The 16551-nt window shown below is 57.7% G+C and overlaps 1 protein-coding gene across 4 annotated transcripts in view; it reads left to right on the forward strand.

Annotated features, from left to right (window-relative positions):
* The window catches only part of SMPD3 (sphingomyelin phosphodiesterase 3), an 83466-nt gene extending 67295 nt beyond the window's left edge, over positions 1–16171 (forward strand). For all 4 annotated transcript variants that reach the window (XM_043435469.1, XM_043435472.1, XM_043435470.1 and 1 more), the window contains 7 exons: positions 3511–5041; positions 9748–9823; positions 9932–10087; positions 10599–10688; positions 10882–10945; positions 12711–12873; positions 13127–16171. In XM_043435469.1, the coding sequence (XP_043291404.1) occupies positions 3722–5041; positions 9748–9823; positions 9932–10087; positions 10599–10688; positions 10882–10945; positions 12711–12873; positions 13127–13228 (1971 nt within the window). In that variant the 5' untranslated portion in view covers positions 3511–3721 and the 3' untranslated portion in view covers positions 13229–16171. The remainder of the gene's footprint in view (positions 1–3510; positions 5042–9747; positions 9824–9931; positions 10088–10598; positions 10689–10881; positions 10946–12710; positions 12874–13126) is intronic.
* The last annotated feature ends 380 nt before the right edge of the window (positions 16172–16551 follow it).

The raw sequence follows: 16551 nt of genomic DNA on the forward strand, positions 1-16551 counted from the left end.
TGAGCCACACAGAACAGAAGGTTAAACAATTTCTCTCAGGAAGCCTTTTATGAAGGGAGGCTGCATTTACCTGGCCAGGGAGGGCAGGGGCCCAGAGGACCCCTAGACAGATACTGGGAGACTGGACTTTGTCCCCCGAGACAATGAGACCACCACAGGGAGAACATAATCAGATTGTTTCCAAAGCTCCACTGACTACTGTGCAGACTGTGGGTCTAGGGCTTGCGGTCTGAGACTGGTGGTACCAGATGGGGTGGTGCTCAGGGGAAGATGGTGTTGGTTGGGCCGGGTTGATGACCTCAGGCTACAGAGGAGGAAAGAGGGGAGGGAGACAGGGGAGGGGGCCTGCTCTGTGACACTGGGGCAACATCCTGGTGTCCCCAGGTGTCTGGCCGGGACCTTTACCCTCAGCACCTTGGTACCAACCGCAGGTGCTGCTGGCCGCTGGGGCACCTCTGGACAATTCCTGCACCCTCCCCAGCCATAGGAACAGGACCTGCAGGCCCTTCCTCTGGGCCATGTCCTCTCCTGTAGCTCTCGTTCCAGCCAGTCTGAAGTTGGCAGGCTCCACATAATGATGTGTGCCGGTCTGTGTACACTCTATGCGCCAGCAGTGGTGGGGGCAAACCCATCAGGCTACATGGGCACATGAGTGGGCTGTCAACCCAACTCCAGGTTAAACTCACATTAAACTGCTGGGATTTAAATAAAGAACAAGTGAGTGTGTCAGATGGCAGGTGTGGCCTCCCTGGGCCACCAGTCCCTCCAAGCCTGAGCCACAGAGGTAACACTGCTCTGCAGGGGGGTCAGAGGAGACCACGGCACAGAGGGTCAGCAGGCTTGCAGCAAACCCTCCAATTTCAACCACTGTCGTTACAAAGTTGGTCTTGGAGCCCTAAGCCCAACAGTCTGGCCCAAGTTCACAGGCACCCTGAAACAGCTGAGGCCACCAGGGTGAGGACACCCCCCAACCTGTGGTCTGGCCTACAGAGGCCAGGATTTGGGCTGGGTGTGGGGGAGGTGGTGAAAGCCACTGGCTGAGTTCGAGGCTCCAGGCCCCACAGCAGCGAGCGGGGGGTGGGGGAATGGCGGGGGGGGGGGGCACGCACGTGGGACATTGAGGCCGGCTCTCTGGCCCCACCACAGGGAGCCCCATTGCTCACATCTGAGTGAGGGGCTCCTAGGCAGATGGCTGTGGTCTGGGTAGACAAACCTGCTTTGAAATGTAACCTTCCAGTGTTTGCTTCAAAGTGATTTTCTGTAAAGGAAGTAAAGATCTTTGTGAAATGCATCCTATAGAACCAGATACAACCACCAGCTTAAGTTTACCTTTCGACATGAAGCTCTGTTCTGGGGAGAGCGCCTCACCCTCATGTCAGATGGTGGCTGCAAGACAGCAACTGGGTGACGGAAACTCCCCCTCCTTAGACCGCGAGGCAGGTTGACCTGCATTTACTCACCCTGTTGGCGCAGCTCCAGGAGCCCCAGCGCCCTCAGTGCAGCTCCGTCTCTCAAGGAGCCCCCAGTTCCGCAAGGCGGCAACCTCATCTCACGCGCAGTCATGATCTAGAACTGCAGACAGCAGGCCATGCACAGGGGCACGGGAGTCCCCGGTGGAGGTAATGGAGCCACCTGGCCAGGGGGACAGAAGGACCTAAGGTGGTGATTTTTAAGCCGAGTCTTAGAAGACAGGAGATGAACTAGATGACAGGCAGAGGAAACAGCAGGGCATAGGCAGGAAATCACATCTGGAGGCTGGGAGGTGAACATGAAGAGGGCTGGGGCTGCAGACATGGGTGGGCCTGGCTGGGGAGATGCAATGCCCAACAGGGGCTGAGCGAGGCTTCTGTGGGGCTGAGGCATCTGCAACCTGATCAGATCAGATCAGAATCCCTCCAGCCATCCTGTGGAGGATGGCCTGATGGGGAAGAGGCCGAAAATGTGGGTGGCACGTGATGCAGTCCTGGAGCAGCAGGGGGCTCCACAGGGGTTTGGGTGGGTAGCGGGGACTGATGGGATGTGGGGACTGAGAGAGGGGCAGAGTCCAGATGACATCCAACTCCCAGCCGAGGTGGGCCAGGAAGGCAGGAGGAAGAGAGGGCATGGGGACAGGATGGATGGCATCGGGGACACAGACCCCCAAGGGGCCACGGCAGCAGCCTAGCTGGGCTGGTGAGATGATGAACAGGAAATGAGTTCCCCAGCTGATCTGGTCATGAAAACTCTGGGTTATGGTTATACCAGCTGCACTGCAGAATGATCACCCTGGATCCCTGGAGGCTGGGTAAACACTCCAGAATCTTGTCTTTATTGATTCTACGTTTAGCACAATGAATGCACCTGCGGCCTCTCCCAGACGGGGCCCTGGGCCGGCTCTAAAACCCATGGCAGCTCCCATATGGGCTGGGATGGACTTAGTCTGGCAGTTCTGGGCCTCAGCTGGGCCCTGGGGCTTATCTCAGGGACTTAAGGGGGAAGTCACAGGGACCATCAGGGTCTCCTGTAACTGGGTGACTCTGAGCATTCTGGAGCTTGGGAAGAGCCATGCTGTGTGCTTGGGTCCCCATCAGGTGGGGGTTCCTGCAGGAATGGGAAGGCAAAGATGGTCTGATGCTGCAGGCTGGGGCACAGTGAGAGCCTGGTTATGGGGGGCCCTCCTCTCAGGGGTCCTCTGCCCCAGGACCCTCTAGCCCCTTTTCTCTGCAGTTTGTTCCCTCACTGTCCTGACCCAGTGGGCACCTGGTGACGGGTGGCTGTGTCCACAGCTCCTGACTCAGGCTCACCCCTCGTCTGTTTTAAACACACCCCTGGCTCCCGATGGGCTCCAGGCCAGCGTCCTGTACGCCCACAGCCTGTGCTCAAATCCTGGGCCAACTTCTAACTATTAGGTCACAAGGTCAAAATGGTCACCTAGGGAATTACCTGGCAGTCTAGTGGTTAGGACTTTGAACTTCCAATGCCTGAGATCCAGGTTTGATCCCTAGTCGGGGAACTAAGATCCTGCAAGCCATAAGGCATAGCCAAAAAAAAAAAACCCCATGAACTAGAGGCAGTCACATGATCAGTCAGTTTCCTCCAAGAGAACCAACAAACACTTTGCCTGTGTTTACACAAAGAGTGCCAGGCTGCCTTCTGGCCCCAAACACCCCCATGTGAGTCTGCTGGTTCTCAGAGCAGTCCTGCTGGGGTCAGAGGAGGCAGGAACAGGGTGAGCGGAGTAATGGCCCAGCATCTGATCTACCCAACTAAAGATGAAGAAAAGCCCCTCACTTTCTGTCTTGGGCTTTCCTGGTGGCTCAGTGGTAAAGAATCCATCTGCCAAATGGAGGAGACGCGGGTTCGATCCCTGAGTCGGGGAGATCCCCTGTAGAAGGGAATGGCAACCGACTCCGGTATTCTTGTCTAGGAAATCCCAGGGACAGAGGAGCCTGGCGGGCTACAGTCCATTAGGTTGCAAAGAGTCAGACATGATTTAGTGACTAAACAGCAACCATTCCTTCTGTCTTGCAGGTTCTCCAGCAAGCCTTGGTGGCCCAGCATGGCCCGCTGAAGGAACCATGACTGGCTGGCCGACACACACCACTGACCACCCAGAGTCGTGTCTCACCAGGAGGTGACCCTCCTCCAGCTGCTCCCCTACTCACCCGCCCCACCCAGGAAAGTGCTCTCGCTGCCAGGGACACCATGTAGTAGGGCTGGCCACGGTGCCCAATGAGCTGCGATGGTTTTGTACACGACCCCCTTTCCTAACAGCTGTCTGTCCGCCCTGCACGCCGTGTCCTGGGCCCTCATCTTCCCGTGCTACTGGTTGGCGGACCGGCTCCTGGCCTCCTTCATCCCCACCACCTTTGAGAAGCGCCAGCGGGCAGACGACCCGTGCTACCTCCAGCTGCTCTGCACCGTGCTCTTCACACCCGTCTACCTGGCCCTCCTGGTCGCCTCACTGCCCTTCGCGTTCCTTGGCTTCCTCCTCTGGTCCCCACTGCAGTCTGCCCGCCGGCCCTACATCTACTCCCGGCTGGAGGACAAGGGCCCCACTGGTGGGGCGGCCCTGCTCAGCGAATGGAAGGGTACGGGTCCTGGCAAAAGCTTCTGCTTCGCCACCGCCAACCTCTGCCTCCTCCCGGACTCGCTGGCCAGGCTCAACAATGTTTTCAACACCCAAGCCCGTGCCAAAGAGATCGGGCAGAGAATCCGCAATGGGGCCAGTAGACCCCAGATCAAAATCTACATCGACTCGCCCACCAACACCTCCATCAGCGCCGCCAGCTTCAGCAGCCTGGTGTCACCACAGGGCAGTGATGGTGTGCCACGGGCCGTCCCTGGGAGCATCAAGAGGACGGCCTCTGTGGAGTACAAGGGCGAGGGCGGGCACCATCCTAGTGACGAGGCTGCCAACGGCCTGGCCTCCGGGGACCCAGCTGATGGAGGCAACCTTGAGGACGCCTGCATCGTGCGCTTCGGTGGTGATGAGGGGGGTCGGCCCCCCGAAGCCGTCGATCCCCCCAATGGGGGCCAGGCCAGGAATGGGGCTGGTGGAGGCCCACGGGGCCAGACACCCAACCACAGTCAGCGAGATGGGGACTCGGGGAGCCTGGGCAGCCCCTCGGCCTCCAGGGAGTCCCTGGTGAAGGGCCGGGCTGGGGCTGATGGCGGCAGTGGGGAGCCGGGCTCCAACAGCAAGCTCCCATATAAGGCCTCGGTGGTGAAGAGGGCAGCCGCGCGCAGGAGGCGCCACCCGGATGAGGCCTTTGACCACGAGGTCTCCGCCTTCTTCCCTGCCAACCTGGACTTCCTATGCCTGCAGGAGGTATTTGACAAGCGGGCGGCCGCCAAGTTGAAAGACCAGCTGCACGGCTACTTCGAGTACATCCTCTACGACGTCGGGGTGTACGGCTGCCACGGCTGCTGCAGCTTCAAGTGTCTCAACAGCGGCCTCTTCTTTGCCAGCCGCTACCCCATCATGGATGTGGCCTATCACTGTTACCCCAACGGGCGGTTCTCCGACAGCCTGGCCTCGAAGGGAGCGCTGTATCTCAAGGTAGGAGGCCTTCACCAGCAGGTCTCAGAGTTGGGAGGGTAGGGGGGATGCGGGCTGCAGCTGGTTGGGGGCAGACCTCACTCTCTGGAAGGGCAAGGGGCAGACAAGGCCTTTCGTGGAGCTGAATCAAGGGGCCCCTGGCTCAGAGACAAGGGAAATAAGAATGCACGGACAGGAGCCAAGGCTCCAGACTGGGTGATCTCTGCATCACCATTTCCCTGTCTGTAAAGCGGGGGCAACGTAGAGCCTACTCACGTGATGGGAGCCATGTGGGAGGGGCAAGGCCTGGGAGCGTCTCAGGGTGCCAGTGCTGAAGGTGGCAGACAGTGCCGAGAGGAGGTGGCAGGGAGCGCCTGCTCTGAATCACTGCAGACAAGCGGGCGCAGCTTGCAGGCAAGAGTTCTCAGGCCCGGATGTTACCACAGCCACTCCCTCAGGCCACCAGCCCTCCCGGCCGGGATGTCCTCTCCCTCCTGGCTGTCACGCAGCTGCCATGCCAGGCACTCTGCTCACCCACTCTGCTCCAGGCTTCACTTCCGGAGTCACTAATTAAAGTGAATCATAATTATTTCTGCTAATTTGGATGCAATTGGAGGAGTTTTTAGACCATGGTAATGTGGTCATTACACATTATCTTCTCCTGAGCCTGACAGGCTCAGCGTGTCGACTTTCTGCTCCCTATCCAAAAGCTGCTCTTGGTGCTTCCAGAGTTTTCTGAAGCCCCGTCTGGCCAGCTGTTACAGAACAGGCGTTTCTGCCCGTAGAGGCAGCAACTGCTCCGGGTGTGGATTCTCTCCACACTCCCCTTGAGACTTCTCAGTTGCGCTAGCAGGGGTCCATGATGGAGGTGGCTGGTGAGGCTACCGGGGAGGCCCAGTATGGGGGGCACTCATCCCCAGGCCTCAGCTCTGACCTGTCCAGGAAGCTGCTGCCTATCAGCCAAGCTCCTGCCAGGAGTGAGGGCCCAGGGAGATCATCTGCACGGAGCCTGCCAGGGCCCCAGCCCAGCACTCAGACGCCCCCACTCCTATGCTCAGGCCTCTTGTGTGGCTCAGCAGGTGCAGAGCTGGGGTCCCCAGCTCTCCATTCATAGCCTGAGATGCTGAAATTGAAGACACTCTTCTTACAGGAGACCAACCTCCCCATTCTGGCATGTGGTTCGTCAGTGTTTCATTCCACAGATGTATTTTTGTCTCAGCAGCCGGAGTAACTTTCTGGGGAAAGAGGCGACGTGCTGTCAGTTCGGGGGGTGGGGGAATGTACCCTTTCCCTTGCACCCACCCTACTACAGATGACTCAAAGGCCAGGGTCCCCCTTAACCCTGTTCCCAGCCCACACACCACCTCCTCCTCTCTCTCCCCTCAGGCTAGCACCCCAACTATCATGCACACCAGGGCCAGCCCCTCTGCCATGGAATTCCCTCCAAGCCCCTAGCTCTCTGGCTGTTCCTTCCGGGCCTCTTCTCACCTGCTCATCCTTTAAACACTTTTGCCTCTACCTCCTGGATCTAAAACTAGTCTGCAGATATGTTTAATTTGGTTCCTACCATTAAAAAATTTCTCATGTTGGCCAACATTTAAAAATCAAGCTATTTCACATAGAGCCCAGTTTGCAGCTCCTCTCCCCGCCCTGGCAAATCTGGCAGCACCAGGCCTGCTGCATTCTGCCCAGCTCCCAGCCTGAGTTGGAGGTTGGCAGCTCTCAGAGCAGACAACCCCACTTAGCTAGCACTCTTCACTGCTGAGTCGTTACCATGGGCAGTCAGCCCCAGGAACCTGCCCTGCGGTGCCTCTGCAGCTTCCATTTCCCGACTTGCTGAGGACTCTCTAACCCTGAGCCCAGTGAATGCACCCCCAGGCTCCCAATTTCACTTCCCAGATGCCTCTGGGCCCACCCTGCATGTCCAGCTGCGACGTCACGGCTCAGGCCACCATTCCTCTGAGATTTGGGGCTGTCCTCCCTCTCCTACCATCCTTCTGGTGTCAGGTCTGACTCCTGTCACCCTCTTCCCACTGCCTCGGGGAGAAGCCAGCCTCCACCTGCCACCCTCCCCGAGCTCTGCTCCAGCCACATTCTTAGGGGCCTCCACGTGTCACCCTATGTCGGTGGAGCTTTCCTTGGTGGCATCCAGCACAAGCCAGCTTTCCTTTGCGGGTTCCTCAGCCCTGGCCCCAGGGCCTAGCGGCCCACCTCTCCTGTCAGGCAGAACTCAAGAGCGGAGCGGCGGTGCCTGGCACACCAGAGCCAGCTCATCTCTGTGGGCGAGAGCGTGCCTCTCTCTCCACATGGGGGAGTGAAATAAGTGAGGTTTCAGGAGCCAGCCCCGGCAGGGCCTGGCTGCTCCTTTCACCTGGGGCTCCCCACCCAGCCCCACCTCCCCATTCACTCCTTGAGTGCCTCATCCTTGGAGAGGGTCTGAGAGGCGCCTGAGAAGGGAGGGAGGGACTGGACCGGCTTCTGCCTCCTGAGCAAGAGCCTGGTTCTAGGCCCTGCTCTGTTGACGGTCTTTGCCCACCAGGACTAAAGGCACAGCCTCTCAGAGTGATTGTTTGTTTTTGCAAGTGAAACATGAGCCTCTGCGGCTCCCCAGGACTCAAGCCAGGGAATCAATAAGTCCCAACACATAATAAAGCAGATCTTGGACTGACTGGAGGAAGGGGGTGGGGGGGCTGGCATACCTTCTGCTGGGTGCCTCCCCTCCGGGAGGGATCTCCTCAGCAGCAGGGCCTCCCTGCACTTGTCTGTCCCCACCCAGGGCTCGGCACAGGGAGGTGACACCAAGTGCTGAGTGTGGGGCTCCTGCACTAGAGACGTCACATGGCTGGCCACCAGCTCAGAAAGTAGCGTGGGGCAGGGGGAGGAGCTGGGTGTGAGGATCAGATTTCAACCTGCCTCAGTCACCAGAGCCTCATGACCCCAGCCACCGATGGTGTAACTTTAGTGTAATCCTCATAGTTGCAAGGCCACATCCATGAAGCAGCAGGTCTGGTACTGACGGGCATGAGTATTACTATTGAGAAGAGAACAGGCTCTTGGCCTGAGGATGCAGAGAGCACCACTGTGTGGCCTTGGGGGGCACTGTGGTTTTAAACTGTGTTGTTTTTGCAACAGGGGGCACCAATGGTGTGTGATTTCCAAGGGATTCCAGAGGCAGAAGTACCACTGGGCTGAGCTGTGGGTTTGGACTATGGGCAAGAAGTGAATGGTGAACACAGGAACTTATCAACAGTCCGAAATCTGGGCCCATTATCAAGTAACCAGACATCCATCCACCTGGGAAATGGGATGAAGAGCTGTGGAAAGCTCAAGGTGTTTAATAAAGAGAAAGTCCTCATGGAGAGGAATGCCAATCTGACTTCAGCAATAGAAAGAAGGACGGACGCCCCCCGAGGCTTTAGGAGCAGAGGGCCTGTGCTGAGTCCCGGCCACCGTCAGCTGGAGGACAAGCAGACCTGTGCTCAGTAGAAGCCGGGGCACCCACCCTGCTGCTGCCACACCTCAGCTAAGAACTGGCCTCTATGGTCATGCTCCCTGGGGACTTCCCAGAGTTCAGGGTCTCGTCGTCACAGAAAACCCAGGCCAGAATAGACTAGCAAAATTTGGGGAAGACAGTTGAGGCTCGGAGGGAGGAAAGGCCAGAGAGGACGAGGGTGAGGATCCAACCACAGGCCTCTGGTCAGGGTGCCCAAAGATGGAGCCTCCAGCAGAGGGCCTGAGAATCCGAGGCTGGGTTGTCAACCCTCAGCTCCCAACCACAGCCTGATGAGGGCTCAGGCTTGCACCACACTCACCTCTGGGGCCGAGCTGTCTGTGCTGGACAATTGAGGTGCTTGTTTTCATTATGCCAACCTGTGGAGACGGTCTGCCAGGGTCACCTGTGGTTCGGCAGGGAGTTAGCGAGGAACTCTCAGCCCCACTCCACCTGCCAGGGACTCTGTCTCCAGTGGAAGAGTACAAGAGGCAAGGACCAAGCTTGGGAAAGTAGAAAGAGGCCCCTGTGGAGGAAGCGCTGGGCATGGGGCAGAGGTCACAGGGGAGCCTGGGGTCAGCCATGACACGTGCCATGGAGACACCAGCCACAGCTGTCATCCCAGATCTGGGGACTAATAGGGACCACGGCCAAGAAGCAGATAAAATGATTGCTCATGAAGCCAGAGAAGCAAAGACTGGGAAGAGACGACAGAAAGCAAGGTCCAAGGCTTCTCACGGGGAGGAGGGTGTTGGGCTATGTGGCTGGGCCACATCCTAGAGGGAGCCTGACGTTAAGACTTTAGAGGAACAGGCTCCACGTCATGATCAGGTCCAGGGTGTGACCGAGGGGAGGAAGGAGCCACCAGATACGAGTGGACCAAGCAGCGAGGGACATTCGTATGGACACTCCAGTCGTCAGGAGATGGCAGGGGTTTGGGGAGGAGGTCTGTGGTGGTTTCTGCATCTCTCTCCCACAAAGTGCTGCATGAACTGTCGGTGGCATTCACCCTGCCATAAAGCAGGTATTTCTTCATGCATCTGCCTCCCACACTGGAGCAAAAGCTCCTAGAAGCAGGTGATGTGCTGTTCTTCTCAGGCCCCAGGCTAGCCAGAAGTCAACAAAGCTGGGTTTCTGAGGGTTAGACCTGGCTGGGGTCGGGCACTGCCAGCATCCCTTTGTGCTCAGAGCAATGTTAACTCTAGGTCTCATCACCAACACTTCCTCCCCTCCACAGGTGCAGGTGGGAAGCACACCTCAGGACCAAAGAATTGTCGGGTACATCTCCTGCACACACCTGCACGCCCTGGCAGGTAGGGTCCAGGGGCCCAAGCTTCATGGGGTGGGTCCTCAGAGGGCTAGGATTCGCCTGGCCAGGGTCCAGGCAGCAGCCTCATCACCTCTGTACTTCTGCCCCACAGAGGACAGTGACATCCGGTGTGAGCAGCTGAACATGCTTCAGGACTGGCTGGCTGATTTCCGAAAATCTACCTCCTCGTCCAGCGCAGCCAACCCCGAGGAGCTGGTGGCGTTTGACGTCATCTGTGGAGATTTTAACTTTGACAACTGCTCCTCCGGTGAGGCGGGCTCCTCCCCATTAGGGCCAACCATGGAGGAGGCATGGGCTCTGCTCCTTGGGAGCACAGAAGTGGGACGTTTAGCGAGAATATGATTTCTCTGCCCTCAAGAAATCCTAGAATAAGAACCCCTGCTCTGCCTAGAGTTTAGAGGCCACCTTGCTGGAGGTCAGGAGATGCCCTGCAGATAAACCTCTGGCAGTGAAGGCAGGGAGTCTCTGAAATCCAGACTAATGGGGTTAGCTCATGATACTCACCAGGTCTGTATTCAGCTCTTACTTTGTACCAGCCACAGTTCTGACAGCTGTTAGAGGGGGCATTCTCAAGGACACAGAAAGCCAGTCACAGATGAACCATAGCTCCATCTGTCCGGAAATAGACCCTACCCAGAAGCAGTTACCTGAGGGACAGGGATCAGGTGACTCTGGTCAAACCGGAACCAGAGGCAGGTAGCTTTCCAGGGCATGCCAGACACCCTGAGCCCCGTAGCACTCCTTCCCTTCCTGCACAGATGACAAGCTGGAGCAGCAGCACTCCCTGTTTACACGCTACAAGGACCCCTGCCGCCTGGGGCCTGGGGAGGAGAAGCCGTGGGCAATCGGTGAGCTGGGGCTGGGGACAGGCGCGGGGGCAGGAGGGGCACTGCCGAGGTCTGACACCCCATGGGCTTCCTGAAGAGACCTTTCCCCAAGACCTCACCGTTGGGGGGAGGGGGCCCTGAGCTGCCCAGCTGGCAGAAGCCCTGGGCTTGCCCCTCCTGCCCACAGTAACCTCTCTCACCCCCTTGTCCCCAGGAACTCTGCTGGACCAGGACGGTCTCTATGATGAGGAAGTGTGCACCCCTGACAATCTGCAAAAGTAAGCGCCCAGCATCCCCAGTGCCATGGTCAGGCGAGTAGGCAGACCCAGGCAGCTCCCAGGTCTGGGATGAGCACCGACCCAGACTAGGTGTGGAGAGGTGGGCTGTGTGGGCCGATGACAGCCCACAGCTCCCCAGGACGAGACGCCTGTTAAGAGAGTCAAGGATGCAAGTTGGGGGTGGGCAGAGGCTGTGGTGGACCTCACGCCCCAGGGGTGTCCTTACCAAAAAGAGGATCCCAAGGAGGCCTGGGGTCTCGAGGTGGTTTTTCCTATACCAGCACCCCAAGTCTGGGCTCATTCTACCACAGCTTGGCCTGCCCTGAGCCCCAGCCTGCCTCAGGCACAGGAAAAAGGACCACAACCTCCCAGGGCGACAACAGATGCCACAGAGATCCCTGTCAGAGGGCCCTGGGGATGGCATCCATGGCAGGGGGCCAGCAGCCAGCAATCAGACAAATAAACACACAGACAGAGCTAACACAAGCCAGTCAAAGTAGAGACAGATCCACCCCAGCCAAACTGTATTCTTGAATCTGAGACTTCTGAAAAGGACACATTTGAGAGGCCAACAGCAGAGCCAATGTATAATTCACAGCCCGAGACAGCCCAGAGCCCCAGCGATGGCTCCTTGCAGCTAATTTGAGCCAATTAATTAGATTATAGACTAAATTTGAAACATCATCCCAGGCTGAGAAAATTATCTTTTTATGAGATGACGATTTAAAAATGACTTATCAGTAACTCTTAGATCACTGATGCTGGAATTAATTATCAAAGGCAAAGGACAGAAATGGATTACGTTTCTGAGATAGAATGATGTTCTGTGTGTCATGAGTGTATATATCTCAAGGCTGATAAAAGACCTTGCAAAAACTCGTGTTTGCTGCCATGCCTGTCCAGGTGCCCTGTTCATGTGTCCAGGCGTTAGTTGGGCGGGTGGGCCTTTGTAGTGGCTCTTGGTGGCTGTGCCTCTTGCCCCAACACTGCCCTCTGAGATGGGATGTCCCTTGAAGGCTCATTCCCAATGGTGCTCGGACTCTGGAGGAAACTTGGCAGAAAGCAGAAGGCAGACAAGGAGTCAGAAGACCTAGACTCAGAGCGTAATTCCACCTGAGCGCCCTGCCCTCCCTGTATAACTCTGACCAGCAACTGCATCAGTTTCCTTCCTCTGAGAAATGGGGCGACAGCCGCATCCCACTTTGTTCCTTTCTTAACACACCTGGTCCTTAAAGTGTCCTGGGGTCTTGGGGACAGACTGACACATGAGTTCGGTCCTAGGATGGGGTCTGGGTGCTCTCCTGGCTCCCCTGGCCCCCTGCTGACCTGAAACGGGAGACATGGGGGGCCTGGGTACTTCCAGAAGAGAAGGGTCTCTGGGGTTCACTGCAAAGATCAAGTTCCCCCCAAACAGGACCCTATTAGCTCAGAGCACAACCCTACCTGGAGAGGGGGTGGGCAGTTCTGTCCCCAGCTTGGTTACAGGCTTTGGGTGGTGCCAACGTCCTAGTTCAGAAAGGGAATGTGAGTGCTGCTAACCCCAGGTGGACACGGGACACTTCCAGGCAGTGGCTCAAGTCAGTCAGGAACTCACAGGCTCGGATCCAGTCTCTATCCACCCCAGTCCCTTTCTGGGCTCACGGACAAGACAGATCTTAAATGTAGGGGTCTGGTCTGACTTGGGGGACGGGAACGTGGCTCCACCCTCAAGACATGGGGCTGGGGCTGTGCTCACCTTGCCTTCCTGTGCCTTCTGCATGGGCAGGGTCTTGGAGAGTGAGGAAGGTCGCCGGGAGTACCTCGCCTTCCCCACCAGCAAGAGCCCCGGAGGCGGCCAGAAGGGACGCAAAGAGCTGCTGAAAGGCAATGGCAGGCGCATCGACTACATGCTGCACGGGGAGGAGGGGCTGTGCCCGGACTGGAAGGCCGTAAGTCTGGGCTGGGCTGGGCTGGGCTGGGCAGCCAGGCTGTGCCCGTAGCACGGCATTCTTGCTCTACACCCTTTGGCAGCACTGAGCTCTCCTCTGAAAGGGGGACGTGCCAGTCCAGCAGGCCTTTGGGGCCCCCAAGGACACCCCCACTCCCTGCCTTCAGGAAGGTCCAGGCCAGGCCCCTGCTTTATAGGATGCCCTCTCGGTCTAACAGGGATGTTTCCTCCTTCCCTCCTCCCCACTCCCGCAGGAGGTGGAAGAATTCAGTTTTATCACCCAGCTGTCAGGCCTGACGGACCACCTCCCGGTGGCCATGCGACTGATGGTGTCTGCAGGGGACGACGAGGCATAGACCAGCCCAGTCACCACGAGCAGCGGGGCCTCCGCCAGCCCTTTGAGTCGCAGTCCCTCCCTGGCCGTGTCCCCTCCAGCGAGCACCACTGGCGCTGGCGGAGGAGGGCAGGGGCCTGGGAGAGCCGCGGCCAGTCCTGGGTGGGCTGGAACCAGCGCTGCCCGGCACCTCTGGGCACTCGCCATGGACAGGGGTCAGGCCGGCCTGGGGAGTGCCGGCTGCCCAACCAGTGCCATTCTTTTGAATCGCTGATTTTCTACAAACCTACAGCACAACCTAGTTTATAACCCATGGGTTAGTATGAGATCCGGGTTTCTGTACTCTTTGTATCTCTTCTCAAGCTTCGTCCAGGGTTCATTGTTTCTGTCTGCTGCCATGTTGTCTCGCATGCCTGCACCCTCGCATGCACGCTGCCCGCATGCCACATGCCACACCGTAGCCACAGACCCCTCACTCGGGCCTCACCCAAGGCCAAACTCCAAACACAATCAGAACCAGCCAAAGAAGCATTCCTGGACACGGGACCGCCAGCTCGCCGCCTCCAGCCTGGACAGCTCACGAGCAGGGACCATGAAGGCTGTGTCCAGTTACCAGCGAGCCCGGGCTCTTTCCCAGGGTCTTGCATTCAAGGGCGATTACATTTTAAAAAGAAAAACAGAAAAAGAACAAAAATAACCCTTCACTTTAAAGGGTCTGCAAGCCACAAGGGAGAACGCTGTTCTTCCTGAAAGGGGCTCCCTTCCCCCGGCACAGCAGAGCCCAGGGCCTCCCTTGGAGACTCCAACGTGGGCCATGGAGCCACAGACAGGATTCTAAGGAGACAGCATCCTTTTTTTTTACAGGAAGAAGGGCCACTCACGGTTTAAGGGGGGAGGGGGACTTCTGGTTTTGAAAACGGTAAGATTTGTAGCTTCTGTTCTGTCAGAACCAACACATTCTCTTTCTGCCTGATCCTGTCTCCCCTCCCGACACCCTTCTGGTTCAGGACCAATCCTCCCTTGGTGACTGTCCCCATCCGCGTTCTGGCTGAGCTCAGGAACCGTCCCCCTGCATCGGGGGGTGGGGGGTGGGGCTGCGGCTCTGTCCTCCTAGGCCCATCCTCCACAGCGACCTCAGCCCTGGATGAAGGGACTTGGGGGTCAAGGCACAGGGCAGCCAGTCACCTCACCAGTGTGCAGGCTGGGGGTGGCAAGGCTGATGGCCACCGCTCGTCCCCCGCAGGGAGCAGTACTGGTTGATGTTCAGGTGCACAGGCATCCAGTCTGCCCCCACGCAGCCAGGGCCAGCCCCGGGTACCTGTGCACGGCGTGGCAGAGCCTGCGGGGGAAGCCCATAGCTCCTCATCCCATGGCAGCACTGCCTCTGCCCACCTGCCTTTTTAAACACACCTGGGGACGCCCCCCACCCCGTCACACAGGGAGGGTTTTGTCTATTTCCAGGTGCAAGGCCCCTCCAATTCAGGGGGTTACTAACAACCCCCAGCTGGTCTCCCCTCCTCACAGCACCCCAACCAACGTGCCACCTGGCTTGAAGCCAGTTTTTCCCAACAAGGCTGGGGACGTACCAGGACTCTGCTACCAGGAGCCTCCTGGTGCCAATATGCTGATGCTGTGCCTTGTCACCCACTGAGCTGCAAGAGGGACCAAGACGGGCAAAGTCAGAGGCCAGGCCCTGCACTGGAGGGGACACTCCCAAGAGCTGCACCCAAGGTGGTGTGGGCTGGTCTGAAGCCCCCTGGCCAGGGCAGCAGCTAGGCAGAGAGCTTCACTGCCTGGAGCACTCCCCTGGCTAGGCCCCCAGCCCCACCCCCACATCAAGCCAAGAGGGCAGTTCACCATCCAGGGTACAGTCCTCCCTGGCTCTCCAGTGCACCCCTCCTCCAGGGCCATGGCTCCTGGGGCCATGGCTAGGCTTCCCTGGGTCAGAGGCCTCCAATCCTAGGAGCGGCCAGAAATCTGCTCGCAGGTGGAGCTCGACAGGGTAGATGTGATACCCAGACGTCTGGGCCTGAGCCAAGGCCCCAGACTGTGAGCCAGCTGTGTGCCCAGGAGAGCCGCAGGGGCAGGGCCTGGCTCCTGAAGTGGAGTGACTCCAGCACAGCTTCCAGCCCTCAGAGGGGCTGCTGGCCTCCCGGGGCAGCTGGAGGGGAGCCAGGGCACGGGGCACATGCTTCTCTCCCTACACATGGGGCGGCCTTAGGCCAAGTCATACCTCCCTGTGCCTCAGTCATTCTCCCGTCCTAACACAGTCGCCTCTGCCCAGCCTGCCTGGTCTCCAGAGAAGGGCCTGCCTGCCTCCCCACTCCCCTTGCGCTGCCCTCTGGGGCCTCAGTGCTGAGGCCGCCATCGCTCAGCCACGAGTTTCATCAAACCTGTGCACCCCCAGGGCTGTGTACAAGCCAGACTTTTCCACTTCGATTTTTAAAAAAGAAACATCTCAGATGTTTCTGTGGCATCTAGGCCTGGAAGGACGGACAGGTGTCACCTAAATCCCCAAGGCCCTGCACCTGCCCCGGGCCAGCCTCCTCCACAGAAGCCAGGAGGCAGAGGTCAGCTTCAGAGAAAAACGGTCACTTCATCTGTCCAAACCACCTTCAGTTTTAAGTATGGGTATTAATCTTGATGCTTTTTAACTATTGTATTAACTTGCTGAAATTTAGAAATACTGTTTTAAAAAAGAAAAAAAAAACACTTTTTTAATTTCTGTATTTTTTTCTGTATTGTATCCTCATGGGACATTAGGGGTTTTCTATGGTAAGCACACCTAAGGTTTTGGTAAAAATGTTATCAAATATATTATCCAAACGATTCTTCCCTAGAAGAGAAACAATCTTTACACCTGATAAAAGTATTTTGAAAAGAGAAGTGTTTTTTTTTTCCTTTACTGGTGCTGAAAAGAAGGATGGATAATGAGGAAAAAAAAAAATAAAACTGTAAGGCTCAAGGCTGGTGTTCTGCACTTATTTGAGTGAAAAGCTGGTCTGGGCCCTGCTCTGACTCCAGCAGGCCAGGCGGCCAGGCGGGGCTGTGGGGAGACCGCCGTGCAGGGCCTACCTTTCCTGACCTTCCCCGTGTGATAAGCACAGCCTGAGTCTGCCCGGAACCACTCAAAAACCAGGCCACGTGGGTTCTCTTACTCACTCCCTCTGGAACTAGAGTAAACAGCAGAACGGGGCCTTGTGTGTGAGAAGAAGCCAGGCTGGGTCCCCTTGGGACTCCCTGTCCTCTGGCAAGGCGAAGCCGGGGTGCCTGCACTACTACCCATCTGCCCAGGCTGCTGGGGGATGAGGTCCTTTTGCTAGAAGGGGGGCACGTGGGAAAGGG

The sequence above is a fragment of the Cervus canadensis genome, chromosome 18 (genome assembly GCF_019320065.1).
Source record: "Cervus canadensis isolate Bull #8, Minnesota chromosome 18, ASM1932006v1, whole genome shotgun sequence".
Taxonomy (NCBI): domain Eukaryota; kingdom Metazoa; phylum Chordata; class Mammalia; order Artiodactyla; family Cervidae; genus Cervus; species Cervus canadensis.